Source organism: Schistocerca cancellata, chromosome 4 (assembly GCF_023864275.1).
Source record: "Schistocerca cancellata isolate TAMUIC-IGC-003103 chromosome 4, iqSchCanc2.1, whole genome shotgun sequence".
Taxonomy (NCBI): Eukaryota; Metazoa; Arthropoda; class Insecta; order Orthoptera; family Acrididae; genus Schistocerca; species Schistocerca cancellata.
The window spans coordinates 210,368,455-210,389,312 of record NC_064629.1 but is presented as its reverse complement, the minus strand read 5'-3'; the positions used below and the strand labels follow the sequence as shown (position 1 = coordinate 210,389,312).

Sequence of the window (20,858 nt, the reverse complement as noted above, 5' to 3'; positions counted from 1 at the left end):
CCTTATTACGGCATGTGTCACAGTCCTATACGAACCAAACGGGATCAGGCCTACAGTAAAGCTTATCATAAACATGCCGGAGGCTTAGTGCATATTCTGGTTGCACACATCACACTGGATATGAAAACATACAAGGCCCCCAAACTAGTGCACGCAGCTCTCAGCACATGGCACCTGCAGACTGTGAGTTACGTAACAACAAACCATGACAGTTACTATAGATGACTATTGTTCTAAAAAATTGCTGATAAAATGCCTACATTAATAGACACCATTATGCCTACTCGAACCTCCCTGAAACCAGAATCTACGCACCTTCCACGATGTCGTGCAACGGGGGTGGGGGGAGGGGAGGCGTAGATTCTTGAGATTTTGGTTTCACCGCACTGTATCCCAGATCTGAAACTTCTAATTTATCAAGTTTTAATTTTTAGACTAGTGAATCAAGTTCACTCACCATTGACATAGTTACCGCAGACTTTTAATGTCATATAGAATGTTGACAGTGTACAGAGGCAACCAGCTACAATTTTATTTTAGTTAACAGTATCCAAAAAACACTGTTGCCGGTTTCGAATTTACTCATTCATCGTCAGACGACTTCTATAAAAACACATACATAGAAACACATACATGTCGGTTTGCAGGTGAGCTGCCGTGAAATGACCACCTGAAACATTTTTTCCCACCGTTCTGCTCCAACGAATAACACTTATTTGTTCTTCATGTTTTCACATACACTCAGAGTGCTCTTCATTACTATTCATGTTCGTTGGCCGACAACACAGATTATCAAGAAACACTGTATATTGTGACTCACTTATATTTGATATCCATTCGTAACTGCAGAATGGAATTTTGACCCCAATCCTCCCGAATATAAGTTCCATTTCCTAACCACTGAGCCATCACGCTCAATGCCAGGGTTTGTGGAGGCATGTAAGTGCGTATGTGTAATACTTGTGTGTCTTCCTGTTGTCAAAAATTTGAGCAAACGATAAGTCAGTGTTGGAGGGACTCGATGCTTGCATTATGAAGAAAAGAAAGAATCTAGCGGAAAAAGTTGTAATGGTTCTTAGGAAATGAAACGTTGCTATACACTAAAAATACTCGAAACGGAATGGCTTAAATTGCTGAGATTTAAGTAGCGTCGCGTGGTTCAGCTAAACTTCGAAGAAATTTTCTGAGAAGCAGTGAAATAATAGCTCCTGACACCTAGTGCGAATGACAGAAGATGAACAATGTAATTAACTAATAATGCAATTCACCTTAGGTATACTGAAATTTGATTTAAAATTACTTTTCTTGTGTGCGCAACGACACAGAGCAGAAATTATCTGATCTCTAAGGCAACACTCTTATGATTCACGATAAGAAGATTTAGGGCATTAGTAAGTAAGCAATCAAATTACTAGCAGGTATAAAGGGAACCTAAAACGTAGGGGGTGGTTTATAATTAAACTGTCGCTCCTTGGGAGGGCTCCAATGAAAAATGAATGATCGTAGGACAAGGAAACTGTGTGGAAACATTTGTAAGGGCACGTGGAAGAGAAATAAGGAATAAACCATTGAAAAAAAATGGTTCAAATGGCTCTGAGCACTATGGGACTTAACATCTATGGTCATCAGTCCCCTAGAACTTAGAACTACTTAAACCTAACTAACCTAAGGACAGCACACAACACCCAGTCATCACGAGGCAGAGAAAATCCCTGATCCCGCCGGGAATCGAACCCGGAAACCCGGGCGTGGGAAGCGAGAACGCTACCGCACGACCACGAGCTGCGGACAAACCATTGAAAGAAACAAATTTCCACGTAAGAGGGTTCAAATCTGGTGATCATGGTGGTTACGCAGTTTGGAATGATCGGTCAGTGATTCGGTTTGCCCCCGATTGTCACAGACTCTTGGTGAAGTTACTACTGCCATGGCTGAGAATGCTGAACAAAATGTGCGATTTTCAAGCTGTGCACGAGAGCTGAACATTCCGCGGTCTACCGTTAGAAAACTGCTGCGAACAGTTGTGAAATGGTATCCGTAGAAACTTCACGTTGCCTAACAACTGTTGTTACGTGGTACAGACATTCGAGTAGACTTTGCTCTTACAGTTCTTGAAAGGGGTGAAGTTGACCATGTGTGCCTTTGGAACATTTTGTGGAGTGAGGAAGCACACTACGGTTACTGGGGCAGTGAACACTCACAACTGTCGCATTTGGCGATCGTCACCGCCAACGAACGTCCATGAAGTTCCCCCACATAGTGAACGCGTCACTGTTTGGTGTGGCTTCACGCCGCAGTTCATAATTGGTCCATTTATGTTTTAGGAACTCGGACCCCAAGGACCAAGAGTATGTAGCGTGAAAGACACATGTTACTGTGTTCTGTTTGAATCCTGCCTCGGGCATGGTTGTGTGTGATGTCCTCAGGTTAGTTAGGTTTAAGTAGTTCTAAGTTCTAGGGGACAGATGACCTCAGAAGTTAAGTCCCATAGTGCTCAGAGCCAGCCTGTGTTCTGTTTCGCCAACAGGAGATCCGTGCTCTTCGGGAGAGAGGTGCTTTGGGCTCAACTGTTTTGATGCATGAAGGAGCTCCAGCTCACACTGCTCGTGAGATCACTCTGATACTCTGTAACAATTTTGGAAAAAAACAAATCACGGGCCCATCGTTCCTAACCACCAGGATCACCAGATCTGAACCCTCTCATGTGGACACTAAAATGTGTTGCTATCAATGGTTCGTTCGTTGTTCCTCTTCTGCATGTCCCTACAAATGTTTCCAAAAAGTTTCATTGTCCTACGATCACTTGTTCTTCATGGGGGCCCTCTCAAGTAGAGAAAGTTTAATTAACCACCCTACAATTAATTTTCAGTTTTGTACAGTAAATACTCTGTAGAATCTTTTATTTTAGTTTGAACATGGATTGATTATTAATTTACTGATTTTACCCTTACTCAGTTACCTATAAACTGTTCCCAATCAGTGCTCATGTATCACTGGTTTTCTCCAATATTAATTTCAGCGGAAATATCTTGGTTTCAATGGCCGAAATTGGTTTATCCCTCCCCGGCTGCTAGCTTCTGCGCCTCTTATCATTAAGGGTTCGTCGCTTTGGTTAAATTACTCGATACTTTAATATCGATCAGTTCCTAAATAATGCGGTCCCAGAAGCTCAGGTACAATATCCCGATACTGGAACCTTAGTATTTCATGTCGTCATGCTTACTGGCATGCAGAGTTCGGCGACCGCTGATGCAATTAGCTGTTTGAGTCAAGTACACTCCAAGAAAAAAAAATCGAATTTCTGTCCAGTTGGGCTAGTCCGACCAGCAACATCCCGAAATGGTTGGTGGGCCCTGACTGGGGCTAGATACAGCGACCTTGCTGGTGAAAATAGGATTTGGCAAGCACAAAGACAAGCAGTACAAACTCTTGCCTTTTTCAGAAGGTCATTAACTTGCTGAAATGTAAACCCAGGATGACTTACCATGAAAGACAACAAAACCGGGCGTACAATACCGTCGACGTCCCGTTGTAATGGAAGGAGCTCGCGGATGACAACCAAAGGGGTCCTGCTATGAAATGAAACATCACCACACACCCTCACTCCTGGTTGTCGTGCCACATGGCGGGGGCAGTCAGGCTGGTATCTCACCGCTGTCTGGGGCGTCTCCAGACATGTCTCCTCTGGTCATCTGGGCTCACTTCGAAGCGTGACTCATCACTGAAGAGATTTCTACTGCAGTCAGCGAGATTCCAGGCCAAATGAGCCTGACATGACTTCAAGTGAGCTTGGTTCAAATGGCTCTGAGCACTATGGGACTCAACTGCTGAGGTCATCAGTCCCCTAGAACTTAGAACTACTTAAACCTAAGTAAGCTAAGGACATCACACACAACCATGCCCGAGGCAGGATTCGAAACTGAGACCGTAGCGGTCGCGCGGTTCCAGACTGTAGCGCCTAGAACCGCTCGGCCACACCGGCCGGCTCATGTGAGCTTGCTGATGCGCAGAGGTCAATGCTAGTTGGCACAAGGAACTCCGTGAGCTCAGCCCGCTTTCTCTGAGTCGCCTAATAATAATCACTGTGGTCACTGAAGCGTCAGTTGCACGCCGGGTCGATGATAATGATGAATCAGGCACTCCAAGTGCCTCTCTGACGACTGCTCGGTTCCCACGTTCTGTCGTCTCTCTAGGTCGACTGTTTCCTTCTTGATGCTATGTTCGGCCATGGTTCACCCATTTCTGACAATATCGTAGAACAGTAGCATCGCTCCTACTGAAATGTCGAGAGATTCGTCGATTACTCCAACAGACTTCTTTGAGTCCAACTACGCATCCTCTCTCAAATGATGACATCTGCGTATATTAGCAGAATGAGATTTTCACTCTGCAGCGGAGTGTGCGCTGATATGAAACTTACTAGCAGATTAAAACTGTGTGCCGGACCGAGACTCGAAATCGGGATCTTTGCCTTTCGCGGGCAAGTGCTCTACCATCTGAGCTACCCAAGCACGACTCACGACCCGTCCTCACAGCTTGAATTTCGCCAGTACCTCGTCTCCTATCTTCCGAACTTCACAGAGGCTCTTCTCTGCAGATCTAGCACTCCTGGAAGAAGAGTCTCGGTCTGGCACACGGTTTTAATCTGCCAGGAAGTTTCATATCAGAGCACACTCCACTGCAGAGTGAAAATCTCATTCTGGAAACATCCCCCAGACTGTGGCTAAGCCATGTCTCCGCAATATCCTTTCTTCCAGGTGTGATAGTTCAAGGTTCGCTGAAGAGCTTCTGTGAAGTTTGGAAGGTAGGAGACGAGGTACTGGCGGAATTGAAGCTATGAGGACGGGTCGTGAGTCGTGCTTGGGTAACTCAGATGGTAGAGCACTTCCCCGCGAAAGGCAAAGGTCCCGAGTTCGAGTCTCGGTCCGGCTCACAGTTTTAATCTGACAGGAAGATTCATCTGCGTATATTGTTCACACGCCTGTCTATGAGGCATAGTTGCTGTACAGCTGAGTACACGGAGTGAAGTTCGCAAAGATTTTATGCCCTGGTAGCAACGTGTCCCCGATTTACTGTGCTTGCAAAGCTGCGTGGTGAAACTGCACAGCAGCTCCACACATTCATTTGTCGGCCGCCAAAATCTACAGTTTTTAATTTTTCATTGATACCTGTATGAGTGTCAATTTGTGACCAATTTGCATCACACGTTTTTTTTTTTAAAAAAAAAACTTAGAGTGCATAACATTGGATTTCTTAATGCCTTTCTGCAGCAGATGTCATAGGAAATTTGTGTTAAGATATTATGGGACCAAACTGCTGAAGCTATCGATCCCTAAGCTTACACACCACTTAATGCAACTTAAACTATCTTACGTTTAAGGACGACACACACACCCATGCCCGAGGGAAGACTCGAACCTCCGACGGGGCAGATATCATAGTCTGTCGTATAAAATGACAATATTAACTCAAGAGCAAAGTCTAAAATGTGGGCCGGCCGCGGTGGTGTAGCGGTTCTAATCGCGCAGTCCGGAACCGCGCGACTGCTACGGTCGCAGGTTCGAATCCTGCTTCGGGCATGGATGTGTGTGATGTCCTTAGGTTAGTTAGGTTTAAGTAGTTCTAAGTTCTAGGGGACTGATGACCTCAGATGTTAAGTCCCATAGTGCTCAGAGCCATTTGTACCATTTTCTAAAATGTGGAAATTACCAGTCTTGATGATATATGTAGAAAGATAAAATCTTTCCGCGATTTCTGTTTTAGTAGTACGTCTTCCTAGAAATGTTTGATGTTTTACCTCTTACATGGATGGACATAACCTATGGTTCTTCTTCTAAGAATCCCTTACTACTTTTTCTCTACCTTCTTTATTTGAGTGATCCCAATGAAACACACTTTAACAATGAAGTTTTATGCAGTGGTGTAGACATATTCGGTCGAGGACAAGTAATGTTGGAATGTGTTGTAGCTATCGTGTCTGAAGGATACTCAGTTGGTGGCGGAGGATTAATGAGCAAAAAATGTTTCAGATGCGGCCAGCAACTTCAAATGCCCGGAGAAAGACGGCTTGTTCGAGGACTCGCGCCAGTGCGACAAGTTCTACGACTGCCGTGACGGGGTCGCCACGGAGAAGTTGTGTCCGGACGGACTCGTCTTCGACCCCCTCATCCGCAAGATCAACAAGTGCGACCAGCCTTTCAACGTCGACTGCGGTGACAGAATAGAACTGCGTAAGCTTCACATATTACTGCCATTTCTGTTCAACTATTCACTAGAAACGAAAAGAAGTCGTTGTAATGGCCCTTTCTATACTTCTGTTAAATAGTTTTTAGCCTATCATAAATGATTGCAGAAACACTTGTTTTCAGTATTTAGTTTTAACTTACAAATTTTCTAAGCAGAATTACTGCAAAGAATTTGTGTGGACTAGTAAAGAGCAAATGTATTGTTACGAAATTTTAACACTGACACAAACTCTTGTTGACAAGTCGGCCATTGGAGGTTCATCAGTCTCGTTTTACGTAACGTAGCAGATAGTAAGTAATCAGCCTAAAATGTAAATAGTAATTATGATGTTAATATAAGAAACGTGACACATTCAGCTTGCGAAACACTATGGCAGCCACGTGTGTTGATAACCGGAAGGAAGAGAATGACGATTATGAGATCATTACATATAGAGCACGAGATGGAACTGGATAAGGATGAACTAGTAGACTGACCATATTCGTTTTAAAGGAACCACTGAGGCAGCAGTATCAGGAGATTCATGGAAAGGTAAATCTCGATAGAAGAACGGGAATTTGAGCCCCCGAATTTGGAATTCATGCCTTAATTATTGCGCCATCTTGCTTCGTTTCACATACGAAGTGATGCACTTTGTTAAAGTCAGGATGCATATGAGCTTGAAGGCGATGAGCATACTGGAAATTGCTTTTTGCTGTCTCATGAACATATACTAGTTAAAACAGTTGTGACCAACCGAAACTATTATGGTCTGGCCACAACTGTGGGTTCTTTGATTGCTCGATGAGTCGTTTTTTTGACACAGATCCTTGCTAAAGGATTGCTTGATAGTTTACAACTGTTATAGACTATTAAAGTATCACTCGATGCGCAGATTAACAAACTGTTCTCTAGCAGTACAATGGTCTACATTTAAATGAACAAGTTCCTCAGAAACTGTAACTGTCACATTGGTCCTATACTACTATGCTGACTCCTTCAGGTGAGGTCACAAACTGGGCGAGAGCTCTTGCTAGCTCGACACTATGTTGACCTCAGAGTGAGGGCGCTGCTACAGTGCGAGGGGAAGAGGAAAAAATTTCAAATTTAAGACAAATTCAAAAACATTAAGAATAGAACGCAACACAAGTTAATCTACGTTTATAACATGGACGTAACAGTAAAACGTGAAAACTCAGACCCAAATTCAGTATGTATCTTCCAACTCACAGCAGATTTGAAATGAGCATAAGATACAGATAGTAAAGGGTAGTATTAGTTAAAACTAGAACAAAAGTTCCTATACTTTTTTGTCCAGAAACCAATACCTCTTAAGTTATAAGCAATACTACTTGTGAGGGGCAATGTATAGTATTCGTTGGTGAAGGCAGGATTCACAATGATGTCATATAAATTACCACAATATAAATGTGTGGGCAGATGCAAATACTTGAGCAATCGTGGATGTGAGGCATTAGGATCGCTTCAGCATCAATGTAAGTGCAGGAATTGTCGATTACACACTCATAGAGCCATACAATTTGCCATATAGATTAACAGGTGCTGCGTATGACTGATTTCTGTGCGACGAATTACCAGTGCTACTGGAGAAAGTTACCCTTGCAGATAGACGACTGTGGGTTATGCACGACGGGACACCATGGTGCGACAGTACCTCAGCACGAGGTTTTATGGGTGATTGATTGGTTGAGGATGTCAAGTTGCATGAGCTCCCCATTCAGCGCACTAGAATCCGTTGGATTTATGACTATTGCGACATTTAAAGGCATAGGTGTATGCCCAACCCACCGACAGTGTGCAGACATTACAGGATCATGTGACCATGCATGTGACTGCATCCGAATGGAGCCAGGTGTATTTGAAAGAGTGCTTGATTCACTACGAAGAACGGGTGAAGCATGTGCCAGGATGTGCGGTAACAATTTGCAGCGCTGCCTATAGTGCTACTTCCTAACAACAGACAGATGGGATGAGAGGATAGATTGGCCCACGTCTCATCAGGTATAGGCTTCTCGACGTCATTATTGGAATTTTTCTTTTATATTGGACCAGTAATACCTCCCGTAGGAATACATGATACTTTCTTTAAGAAGAAAACTATTATGTGTCAGTTTAGTGTAGCACATGTGATGTCATAATGAAATGTGGTTAGTTTGAGCAGTAATGAAACACATACATCGTTATGTGATGGAGCCTATGACATGCGTAGTCAGTGGATGCTAGTATTCTTGAAATGCTGCTGTCACTGCTGCATATGTGCAGAGTACTACTGTGAGCAGCACCTCGTCTTCCGAAAACGTGCTTCATGAGTTTAAAGCCAGGAGTTTAAGCTAGCTACTTCATGTACTGAACTGTTTGATGTCGAAGCTACTAGTGAACGACACGAACCATCTATGGCTAACGAGACGAGCTCCCCAGCGTTGGGATCTACTTTTCGAAACCATCTGCAGCTCTTGTGGGCCCTCGTTTGTAATTAATCGACAAAAAAAAATTCAGTGAATTTCTGAAATTTTTTTCATTGTTTACTTGCAAACGAGAGCCCACCAAATGACTGGCTGCAGACAGTGATACCTGGGGTCTTAACCTACATCATCCTACAGATGGTTTCAAAAAGTCATTCCCATCGCTGGGGACCTCTCCTTGTAAGATTTATCATCCTGTAGGCAGGAAGGCATAGATAAGCATAATGTATGTCATCTTTACGCAGGCGTAATACTACGTGGTGAGACTTGGATTTCTATGAGTCCATCTAAGAATAACTCGCACACAGACACTGCCTCCCGAGAAGGTTTCTAGTTGATGTAAATTAGGTAAGTGATACCAGGTTCTGGCGTGCCACCTAATAGAAATAGAAGTAAAATCAGTTTGGAAACTAAACCGGGAGCTATACGTGTAGTGAACGGTTTACCACTGATATACGATCCAGATTGGACACTGACATGGTCACTGCAAACGCTTCTGTGATGGAAGATAAGGAGTACACAGGGAGATGGCCGCTTTCGTTATATACCGAGCACGAAAAGACTTTTGTACACCGCACTCGATTGAATCGTCCTTGAAATGTTTGAGAATGACCAGACCGTCGTGGAGGTGGGCCTGCAATACTGTTCCCACGAATACAAAACAATAATTAACGTTCTGCAGCTGAAGTGACAGCCGTTGGTCGTCTTCGATTGAAGTTCGAGTCCTCCAACCTAGAGTTACAAGTTACTGTTATCCTTGAGCAACAGAAGGCTCAACATTTCACCAGCTCGCTATCTGCCTGTCACTGGCCATCTTTCAAAGACCGTCAGTTAAATGATGCAACGATGCTATTCGACCAACGGAAACTCGTAACGAGAGGAAATGCGGTGAATAGTCCCTGCAAGGGGCGCGAAAAGTGGCGGGGTGAGAAAAGAGGAGACATGGGAAGGAGGCGTACATACCAAAATATTCTCCCACTCGAAAAATAGACGAGGTAAGAAAAGTATGAAGTTGGAACGGAAAAAAACATCATTCCATCTACATGTAACTGAAACTGCGACAAACTGTTCTTGTAACAAAAATTTCGTCCATGAGGTAGTGTCAGGAGGAATGACGAAAGCAAAGTGAGGCAGCTCTTTCGCTAACTTCAAGAGAAGAAAACTTTTCAATAAAGTACAACTTTAGGTATCCTCCAAAGTGTAAGAGAGTTACATATCGGGCTCGACTGTCTATGAGTGCACTCTTTACAGTTTATTGTACGAAACACGGTAAAATTTTGTCTTCTGTGGGAAGAGAAAATACAATATTGTTTTGTTGTGGGTTCTCGCGATGACACTGAACATAAAACGTGTTACTTGTTGCGGGGTCAGGGAAGTGAGCTTTAAAATAGTTCTTAAATTAACTCTACTTGAAAATATAAGGAACAAATCGAGAGAGCGGACAACACGCCGTAGCTCAGATATAGATTATTTATCGAGAAGTTAAGGACCTAGGGCATAACTGTAGTGGGTCTCTGTATAGCTGCGCTTTACATTTGATGTTAGAAACTGGATGACTGTTACAAGAACAGTGATAGACCTTTTTATACCAAATCTGTACATTTTGAAAATCAGCTCTTCTGCACAAGCAAACATATTATGTCGCTCCCACAAGATGTGGAATTGTTTTGATTATTACACAGTGTATCGTACTTTCTATAGTGTTTCACTCTGAATGGCAGGACCGAAAAGCATCTACTTTCTTCCCAGATAAACTCGCATAGAAAGCCGACAATGAACCTCTGCGGGTGGGCGGAAGCGTTTTTGCGAGCAGGCAGGCCGAGAAATTCAGGTAGCGGGAAGAAGCCAGTAGACGGCGCAGTAGCCGCGGCGCTTCATTTTTGCCGCCAGACGCGACCTGCAGCGGAGGAAGGAAAGAGAAAGCGTTCGCCAAGTGATGGAGCATGTCGGCGCTTTTTACGTCTTCCAATCCGTTCTCCTCGCCGCGTGTTACGACTCGCCAACTGGTAATAACGTGGCTCGCTTTGAATTCGCTACGCGACGACGAAAGCAAATGTTTGGTACGCTTGACATCACAGTTCAGTATAATTTGCTCAGTAAGGTGACGCAAAGTCTGTAATTGAGAAGCTGTTGCGATTTTTCATTATGTTAAGCTGTTTCTGCAAAACGGAGCAGTCTCCTGATTCATTTCATGAGATCTCAGTGGAAGTCATACACACGACCCGCATCTGTATATTTGTTAAGTATCTACCCATTTGGATGCACTGGTACTCATCTTGAGGTATCGAAAAGGTAAACAAAACATTTTATTGTTATCTGCCTTAACAAATATGCAGTTTTCTCTGCAACTGTGGAGGTCTTGTGTGGAATCTCTGAGAGTATATGTACAAGTATTATCTTATGCATTTCGCTTTCAGGCGGTAAGATGTTTTGTTCATGATTAGTTGTGTTAGGGCTCTTCGAAAATTCACCTCCCAGTAACAGTTACAAATGATGATAAGTGTGCTACAATGAATCATCGTTAGATGAACCTCAAGTGTTTTATTGTCATTAAAACGTCGCCTCCCCAGTTTGCATAACTTATTGACCTCTCTTTTTTTTGCCTCAGTGGCAGGGTATCCCGTACGATTATAAGAAAGTAAGAATTGTTGATGATAACGTACGTGTAGACAAGTCACGGTACAGCGTGGATTTTGTAAATAACATTACTCATAAAGAAACAGTAAGTGGAAAGACAAAGTTTTGCTTCCTATACATAGTCTAAATACGATTTCAAGGATAGCGCTATGACATAATCAGTGCTTTGCAAACAGCAAGGAAGAGTGGGACACTTCCATAGTAACTCCTTCTTTCATCACTGTCTCACTTCAGGGTTAGGAAGATACACACACGTAAAATCACTCAATTACTGCCCAAAGCCCACGAAAATAGGCCAGGATCAAAGGCATAAAATTCCTCTTCAGTGTACTAACTGTGATTAGCAAGATAAAGATTAGTTGTGTTCAGAAGACAAGCATTTATGTGGAATATCATCTAGCCACTCTGACACAGTTTAAGTGCGATTTGAAGGTTTGTTGTCTTCCTCATACTACAGACGTCGGGATAGTGCTGTAGTCAAACAATGTATGCACGTGATATGTGAACATAAACCTCAACCGTTCGCCAGTGTGAGATGTTGTAACACGAACCAGCAGTCACATTTCATTGCACATATTGGACAACGAAGAAATTACCCGGAGTGACACCGTGATTGAGCTAATATGAATGAAGTTTAGGTTTTATTATGTTGCGCAATAATGTAAGCCAAGTGTCAACTCGAATTGCTGAATAATTAGGTCCTTTAAGGCTTTTCAAAACTCTCTCACTAATTTCCTTTTCGAATTTGTCTCTAGGGTAGATTCCCTTCTTTCTACCTAGCTTGGTCGTAAGGATGTCGATTAAGCCTTTCCCACTCTGTTTCATTATTTTACACCATCTAATTCGATTAATTTAATTTCAGTTCCCATATCTGGGCTTGACCTGGTCGTCCTCCAACACCCAACATGGTAACCAGCGTTTGTGGGGTGGGGGAGGGGGAGAGGAGGGGGTGTCGGGTACCCATGCGGTGGGTAACGTACTATTGACGCCCGAGGTGTTACCTCCTTACGCACGCCGAGGAGTAGATGCCCGTCCGTTTCGGGACACAGGGTCTAAGGGCAGTGGTGGTCATCAAGCCAGGTGGTGATTGCTGGCGCACAGGGAGACCTCGTTCCGAGTAGGTGGCGTCATGGCAACTGTTTGGCGTCATGAAACGACCAAAGTTATCAGCCGGTGGCTGCGAGGCGCAGGCATTCTATACGGACAGATTGAAATACAATGTTGATCGCTACGACCCTCATAACTTCCTCTACCCGGCCACATCATGAGAGGAAAGCAAACCAGAGCGGCTAGCACAAACTTCCCATGAGTTCCTGGTTTGCACTCGGCCTAATATGAGTTACTTTCTCTGTTTCTGGAGAATATTTGAAATGTGTTCAGCAAAATCTCTTGGCTTAATAAATTACGAAGTGGTCACATCTCAATTAAAACGGCGCATCCTACTCAGTCTCGCGCGTTACTCTCTTGAAACAGCTTGGTGATGTAGCTGTTACTGTAACACCCCATAAGGTTGTAGACATGGTACAGGGTATCATTTCTCACCAGGACTTAACGCTGCAGTCGAGTGAAGAATTACGCAATTATTTGCACAAGCATAAGATCCATTTTGTGCGTCGCGTACGTCGAGCACCACCAGACAACAAGGTTGACACTGGAGCAATCATTCTCGGGTTTTTCAAGGTGAATTCGGTCCAAAATTCACGATTTACCGCAGTGATGTGAAGCAGTATTTCCCACTCCCAACAGTGCGAACCCTAAAGTGCTAACGTTTCGGACGGACGTATGCCTGGTGCACATGCGACCGATTAGTGGTGGCTGTGGTCAACCACTCCACGCAAACTCACCTTGTGCGCTACTACCTGTCTGTGTCAGTTGCAGAAATGACCACCCTTCCTGCTGAACTAATTAAGCTTGCGCACTTACGCAGTCACCATCCGACAATTTCCTAAACATCCAACTTTTTAGATTCTTTTGGATGCAAGGGGCATCGACCCCCCCTGAGTTTCCCATGTTTCCCTTTATTATCGGGGTGGGGCAGGGCAGTTGGGGTTGGTGTGTCTCCTGCAGCATGCTGGGTCTGGGACCCCCTCGACTCTACCTGCTAATTGCGTTGCTTATTTGATCGTCCCTCTTTTACTCTGTTTTAGTTGCATTTAGGCACAGTTTGCCCTTTTTCTCTGCCACACGCTATTTTTTTTCTTTCTAGGTGTAGCACTTTGATGAAATATGTGTGGGATTGCTACCTGAGGAATTGTCTCCATCGAATGCAGAGCCTCAGGGGACATTCACCTTGCCCCACTCACCTACTGATCTAATCATTTCTCTCACCTCACTTTATTATTACCATTTCAACTGACATCCACTGCGTTTTTAGCCTTCTCATTTTTACTATTCCGAATCTTCCGAATAGAAGGCATTCTTTACTCTGTAATTGTCTTTGCCTTTAATCGGGTTGACAGGGTTTCTCTCGTCACAGATGAGCCTCGAGAGACTCCTCGTGTCCTCTCTGACATAAGAGCTGATCAGACTCATGTACTTCCACTTCTCTTTAAATAGTTTTTTAGCTCTGGCAGTAGTATTGCTTTCAGTGTACAGATTTTACCTCTCTTGCATACTTTCATGATTCGATGAACATCAATACCTCCAGATGAAGTGTCTCTTGACTGAGGGACTAATGACGTTGCTGTTTAGTCCCTTAAATCCCAGTCAACCAACCAGCCAACCAGCCAGCCAATATTGTACTGGTCGACAGACGCTGACGCCATAGGCACACGTATGGAATGGAGGATTAACTATGGGAAAATTTAGTGAAAGTTTGGTCCCTGTTTGGTTTTATGACGAAAAAATGAGAAAAATGCGAAAAAAATTATCCCTGCTACGTTTTGCAGCATTTAAGGAGAATTAAACGAAATTATTTGTGTCCATTGTTAATATGAACGGGAGATGAATCCATCATGTCACAACAGAAAAGAAACTGCAATCAAAATAGTTTGTGGAAACCTACGATTCGACACCAAAAAAGATGAAGTTCACTTTCTCTACCGGACACCTGATGGCAAATGTTTTTGGAATGCAAGGATAAAACAGGACACGACGAATACACGAGGAGTGGCTTCGGTTCTAAGCCAAAGTTTCATATTTTATGACAATGCAGCTACCTAGAATAGTGTTTTGGCAACGGGAAAACTGACGCTATTTGAAAATGAGTTGTGGGGACAATTTCCTGTTCATCAGGTTTGACATACTCTGACTTCTCTTAGAAATTTGCTGTTATAAAATATTTTGGTTGCAATGAAGAGGTTAGAGCAGTTGTAGACGGGTATTCTACAGAACTTTTAATAACGCACTTCACGGACAGAATCTGCCAGCCCAAGAATTTTTTTTTCTTTCTTACCTCAGTATTTCCCATACAAACCCATAAACGCAGAGCCTGTGGTGTGGTAGTCGGCTGTGTTTGGTAGTATTTCTTACAAAATTCTGGTCAATTTGAGGTTTTATGCTATCTGACAAAAAAAGTCAAGTACCAGAAAGACATCGTATTGATTTCAATGCACTTTCGATGGGTATGTAGATCATTAGAGTTGCTGTGCTCTGTGACAGCTAGACCACCCACCAAAGTACAGTTACGTTTTTCATGTTTAGTTTTGTTACCATGCTTGCTGGGGTATATAATGGGCGTGAACAGCGTCAGATCTTGAGTGAGCACTGTGAAGGTTCTTGGAGGTGCCGCTTATTCGTGTGAGACAATCTTAAAAGCGCGTGACAGAGTTAGAAAATGGCCTCATTATCGGCCTCCACTTGGCCGCTGTTCGAATCGTGAAATATCCAGATTTGTGGGACATTTGGATGTGACAGCGGCCTGATGTTGGATTGTGTGGGAACGTGAGGGCAGACATACTCTCGTCAAGGAACCGATTGACCATGTCTGACCGCCACAGGGAAGGATCACTGTACTACGCACCAAACACATTATAGCTCTTTCACATCTGCGCCTGCCATCAGAGAACAAGTAATATACTCTCTATAACATTCTGTGTCATCCTCCACCATTCGTTGGAGTCTAGCAGCAGTCTAGCTGCATCCTGCCAGAGGAGGTCAACGTCTTGCTGATAATTGGGCTCATACTACCAAGTTATTTGTAAATTTTCTCGATTTTTGCAGTCACTCAAATAACACTACATATTCTCTCGACCAGTGAAATTTCCATTTCGTTTCTCCTTCCCCTTCTGGGTGCTTTATTGTTTTTCATCGTTCAGTATATGTGAAGAAAGCGAAAACAGATTCTAGAAACCATAAACATCAAGGCGAATGGATGGAAAAATTTTTATTTGGTCCTATTAAAGGCTTGCCAGAATGTATGCTTCACGACAAAGACATGTCCATAAGCTGACTACAACTTGAAGACACACTTTAATTAGAAATGTACAAATGACAAAAAATTGGTAATCAGCTATGAAAAGACTGAACGCGCAACTTGGAAAATATGTCGTATATCAAGCAGCACTGTTCAACAAGCAAAGGAAGCAGCATTACATCATTGTCAAAGCCAATTTCTGCTATAAATAAGAGGAAATTGCTAAATATTCTGTCATATATTCAAGGAATCAAAGAAATTTTGCTAGATTTTATAGACATATTGTGGAAACAAGAAAGTCAATTCATAACACTCGTTTCTTCAGACGTACAATTGTGAAGACTGAGATATGAAAAATGTTTGAACACAGGAATCTGAATGACATGTATATATACACATATACGCAAATTTAAAATTTAAGTATCCATCCGCGTTTTACTGTCTGATGGTGAAGGTTCGCAGAAACTACAGTAGGGGAGTTTATATGGTTTCCACTGATAGATAGATTGATTCACGAGGATGGTTTGTGTGTGTAAGTTCTCGACACTACGTCAGGTAAGTCGTCCAGCTATACATGTGAAGTTGGGACGGGTCACTAGTTAAACGCGGATGTAATATGATTCAGAACTGGTAATTTATGCTGCTTTAGGCTCTGCAATGTATCTGTGAAATGGAAATCGTTACATTTCTAGCACCTGTCTGGAAGGGAGTCTTCTGTGCACGTTATCCTGCTGTTTATCAAACCCTTCAGGGGCTTTAAACTCGCTTCTGCGAGACGTGACTATTCTTTTCATTTTTACGTCCCAAGTATCTAACGTAAGGTAAGATAAGAAAATTTAATGTGATGTAACTGAGACTAATGTAGGCCGTATTACGTTCCAGAACCGCCCAAGTCGAACGCAAACTGCCCGAGGAGGAACGGCTTCTTCGCGCACCCGGACCCGTCCATCTGCAACGTGTTCTACAACTGCATCGAGGGCGAGTACACAGAGATCGCGTGCACGCCGGGCCTGCACTTCGACGAATACCAGGGCATCTGCGTGTGGCCAGACACCGCCGGCAGGACAGGCTGTGGCGCTTCTGAGAGTGAGTCCTACTGACACAACGCTCATTTCCCAAGGCACACGGCATGCTTCACAGAGAAGGGAGGAGAACCAAGTCGGCTGTGGTAACGTCCAACAAATCATCCAATTACAGGGCCGTTTCTACCATTAGGCAAGACTAAGGAGCCGCCTATGGCGCTGTGCATCACGGAGAGGTTTACTACTGAAATTTCGAGAGAACGCTTTCCGTGAAGAGTCGGACAACATATTACTTCCCCCCCACACACGTCTCGCGTAATGACCACGAGGAGAAAAATAGAGAAATTGGAGCCAATACAGATGCTTACCGACAATCATTCTTCCCAAGCGGGTTGGAGGGCTCAGTTAATGCTACAAATATATCCCCCGCCAACCACTATTAGCTGGCTTGCGGAGTATAATGTATATATAGTTATAGGGCAGAAAAAATAATTTCGAATTCAAAAGCGAAAAATCTGAGCAAATGAGGAGAAAAAGATGAAGAAAAGAAAAAATTAAAACACCGAATTGGTCACAAAAATATACGGAACAGTTACTTAATAAGTAATTACTTACTTTGGTGAAAGTGGATACTGAAAAAGATCAGATTTATTCCTCATTCGAAAAGTATTTCATCTAAAACAGAAACGAAAAAACACCACCAGATGGCGTAGTTTGATGCTTCGGCATATGTTCCATCAATATAGTTTAATTTCTAAATTCAAGGAAAAATTCATTCTCTCCAGGAAATAGTTCCACGCCTTTATTAGTCCATAGTCTTGCAATTAAATAAAATAAATAATTGATGCCAAATTTGGTAGCACTGCTATATTGAGTTCTAGATTTTAAAGTATTCAGCACGTATTTCCTATTTCAATTATTTTGGGGTATTTAACAAACGGAGGGGAAAAAATAAAGGAATTGAGGACAAAGCATGAATTGAGGTCTGGCCACCTTAGTTTAAAGATTAAAAGTACAATATGAGATTTGCGATGCTGTGCCGTCGGATGTTGATGGTGGTGGTGGTGGTGGTGGTGGTGGTATCTTAATAGGGACTGTTAGACCAGTTTAAGTAAAAATATCTGTTAGATTTCAATTTTAACAGGACTTGGTCACAACTGTCAAGATCAGGTACTTTGTGTATGATAAATTTATTAAAGTGTATAACTATGTTTCATTCTGACAGTGTATTAATTCTGTACATATCAGAAGTTCCAGTTTACTGTAACATATTCACCTATCTCGACAATGTGCTGACAAATGATAAGGGACGTGAGTTCTATGTTATTTATGTTATACTTTCTGACATGCGCAACATCCACGGAAATCACCTCACTTTTCCGTCTGTCGAACTAAAATTAAATCTAATCTGTTCTAATCTAATCTAATGATCTGTTTAGGCCTACAAGCCCTAAAGCGTGCGCATCGATGTTAGTCACAGCTGCCCTGAGACGTCCTTATAAGACAGCGATGTTGTAGGGAAGGGGACCTGTGAAAACAGTATCTTTAATGTAATCCCAGAAGTAAAAATCACAGGACCACGCCAGCAACTAGAGATTGCCAGCCGACGGACGTCCATTCCATCGTCGTCGTAGCTCAGTATCCAAGAACTCACGATCATCCTTGTGGAAGTGCAGTGGAGTGTCATCCTGCTGAAAAATGAAATCGATGTCCTCTTATAATTGCTGCTTGAATTACGCAAAATGTCTGCTCCGTTAGTTTTGCAGCCATATTACTGGAGATCACTGGAATAAAACCTTCTTGACTTGCTGTTTCCACACATATAATTACATAATACATTATCCCAATGAAACCATTTTTTACAGTCACTTGACAGTGTCTAGATCATTGTGAAGAGTCCTGAAATGCGGTTCTCATCTTCCATAACCATTTTTTATAATTGACTCTTCATGTAAAATATAGCGTATCATACAATTTCGACCATCAAATACCTCAAATTGTGTACTTTTCTGTGTTTACATCTTTTGTGGTAGTTTCCTGACGTCCTTCACATGGATCATCTTCTGCAGCTTCACTTTCGTGTTTGAATCCAGCACCACAGTTTGAAAAGTGGTTGTTAATTCCACAATTTCTTATCATAACAGAAATATAGAACATTGTCTGTCTACTTGGAGTAGAAGACAGACGTAGCAATGATCGATGTCTACATAGAACACGGCATGCGTATTCAGTCTCTTTCACTTTCGCTCCACATCCTTCTGTTACTATTACAGTTGCTTTCGACAAGTAATCATTCTCTTTGGAAATCTGGAACATCTCAGACTTACAAAAAGGACGGGACACCCCAAGGCAATTTAGTGAATTCAGATGATTGTTTTCATATGTCACATGATGTGATGTCATGCGCACTTCCTCTAGTTTTACCACTTTCTGTGTCTTTGGTGGAAAGGCCCTTATGGGAGCAATTAGGAGGATTGATGGAGCCATCGTCGAGTACGATCGGCAGCGTGCAGCAGGAAATTTAGTAAGGTTTTCCATCTAGTTTCAGCTATGTAATTAGTGGGGTATAGATATATCTGCTGTTTACGACAGATTTACTTCTCATTCCATTATTTAGTTTTCCGATTAGCTAGTGGAATTTTTAATCTTGGTAGGAAAATCTCACTGCACACGTGGGGCATGCCTTACTTCAAAACTTCGCCAGGTTTTATCTACCTAAATGGAAAGTGGGAGGGCAGTGTGAGACAAAAGGGTATAGTATAAAGTGCTATTTCCACAGTTTTGACAGGCGGAGCACATATTACATTATTTTACTCTTGTCATATGATATCGGATACGATACAAGCGCATAAGAAAAGAGTTATTAATCACAATATCCCATGAAACACTATCCTTGCAGTATTACAAACTGTAAAAATTCTCTGACTTATTGGGTGTTACTTGAATATAATTGCCAATGTGATCCCAGAACACTCACACCAAATTTAACAGTAAATTCAGGCTCGGATCTTATTCAAATGTAATTTTTCATTTTATCTCCCTTCATTAAAACTTGTAAGACATGTAATGATAGTCATATGCGTAACAGACGCACTATAAATGATGAATGTAGAATGATATTAACCTAACTGACCTTTTTCGCTCCAGACGATTTGAAATAATCCTTTTCTGTCGATTTGAATAACATTAAATTTGAATTTGTGCAAATCTCTCATATATAATAGGAACAGAAACAACTTACAACGTTCATTCCATGAACATGGAGTTGCACTTAATCGTCTCACGTATCGGTCAAAATATTTGTCGACGAACCGAAGTGAGTCATAGCCCCACGTATGCAACGACTTTTTCCTACAAAAATGATAAGCTCCACTAGGTAATCGGAGAATTATATCGCGGCAATAAAAATTGAACCTCTCGTATCTATGTCTACTTTACGGATTACATAGCTGAAACTGGATGGAAACCTGAAGTTCCTATTGCATGGTGTCGACCCCACTTGACAATGGCTGCGTCTGCTCGTCTAACTACTCACAGAACTTCGCTTCCACAGCTGAATGGTCAGCGCGGCAGGAAGCCATGCGAGATGACCGGGTTCGACTCCCGGCCGGGTCGGAGATTTTAGCCGTTCAGGGATGAGGTGTTGTGTTGTCATCATCATTTCATATTCATCGACATGCAAGTCGCCGAAATGACGTCAACTAAAAAGACTTGCACCAGGCGACTGGTCTACTCGACGGGAGGCCATATCCACACCCCCATTTCAGTTACTATTCCCAGAGGAGAGTATTTCCACCAACGACATCATCAGCTGACTGCAAACGGGTGGAAGCCTACATCACTTCACGTCATGTCACAAACCAAAATAAACACCCCCATTCACAAGTCTGGCACAAGATGTCCCGTCCATCCGGTAAGTCGGGGATTTTCCAGTTTTTTAAAACAGAAAGAAACTTCGCGAAAGAAACTCTATGAAGGGGGATTAACAAACAAAGGGACAGAAATGAGCATAAATTGGTCCATAATAGTATGAAACTCTATCGTGTTTAGCGTCTGCTCTAAGCCGGCAAACGTTAATACCATAAATTTCTATTAGAATGAAACATGTTTGAACTTAAAACTACCTTTCAACTTATT

The 20,858-nt window shown here is 42.6% G+C and overlaps 1 protein-coding gene across 1 annotated transcript in view; it reads left to right on the top strand.

Moving 5' to 3' along the window:
* Positions 1-20,858, top strand: part of LOC126184077 (protein obstructor-E-like) — a 47,618-nt gene that overhangs the window by 11,200 nt on the left and 15,560 nt on the right. The window contains exons 2-3 of the mRNA XM_049926438.1: positions 6,030-6,230; positions 16,582-16,785. Of these exons, the coding sequence (XP_049782395.1) occupies positions 6,030-6,230; positions 16,582-16,785 (405 nt within the window). The remainder of the gene's footprint in view (positions 1-6,029; positions 6,231-16,581; positions 16,786-20,858) is intronic.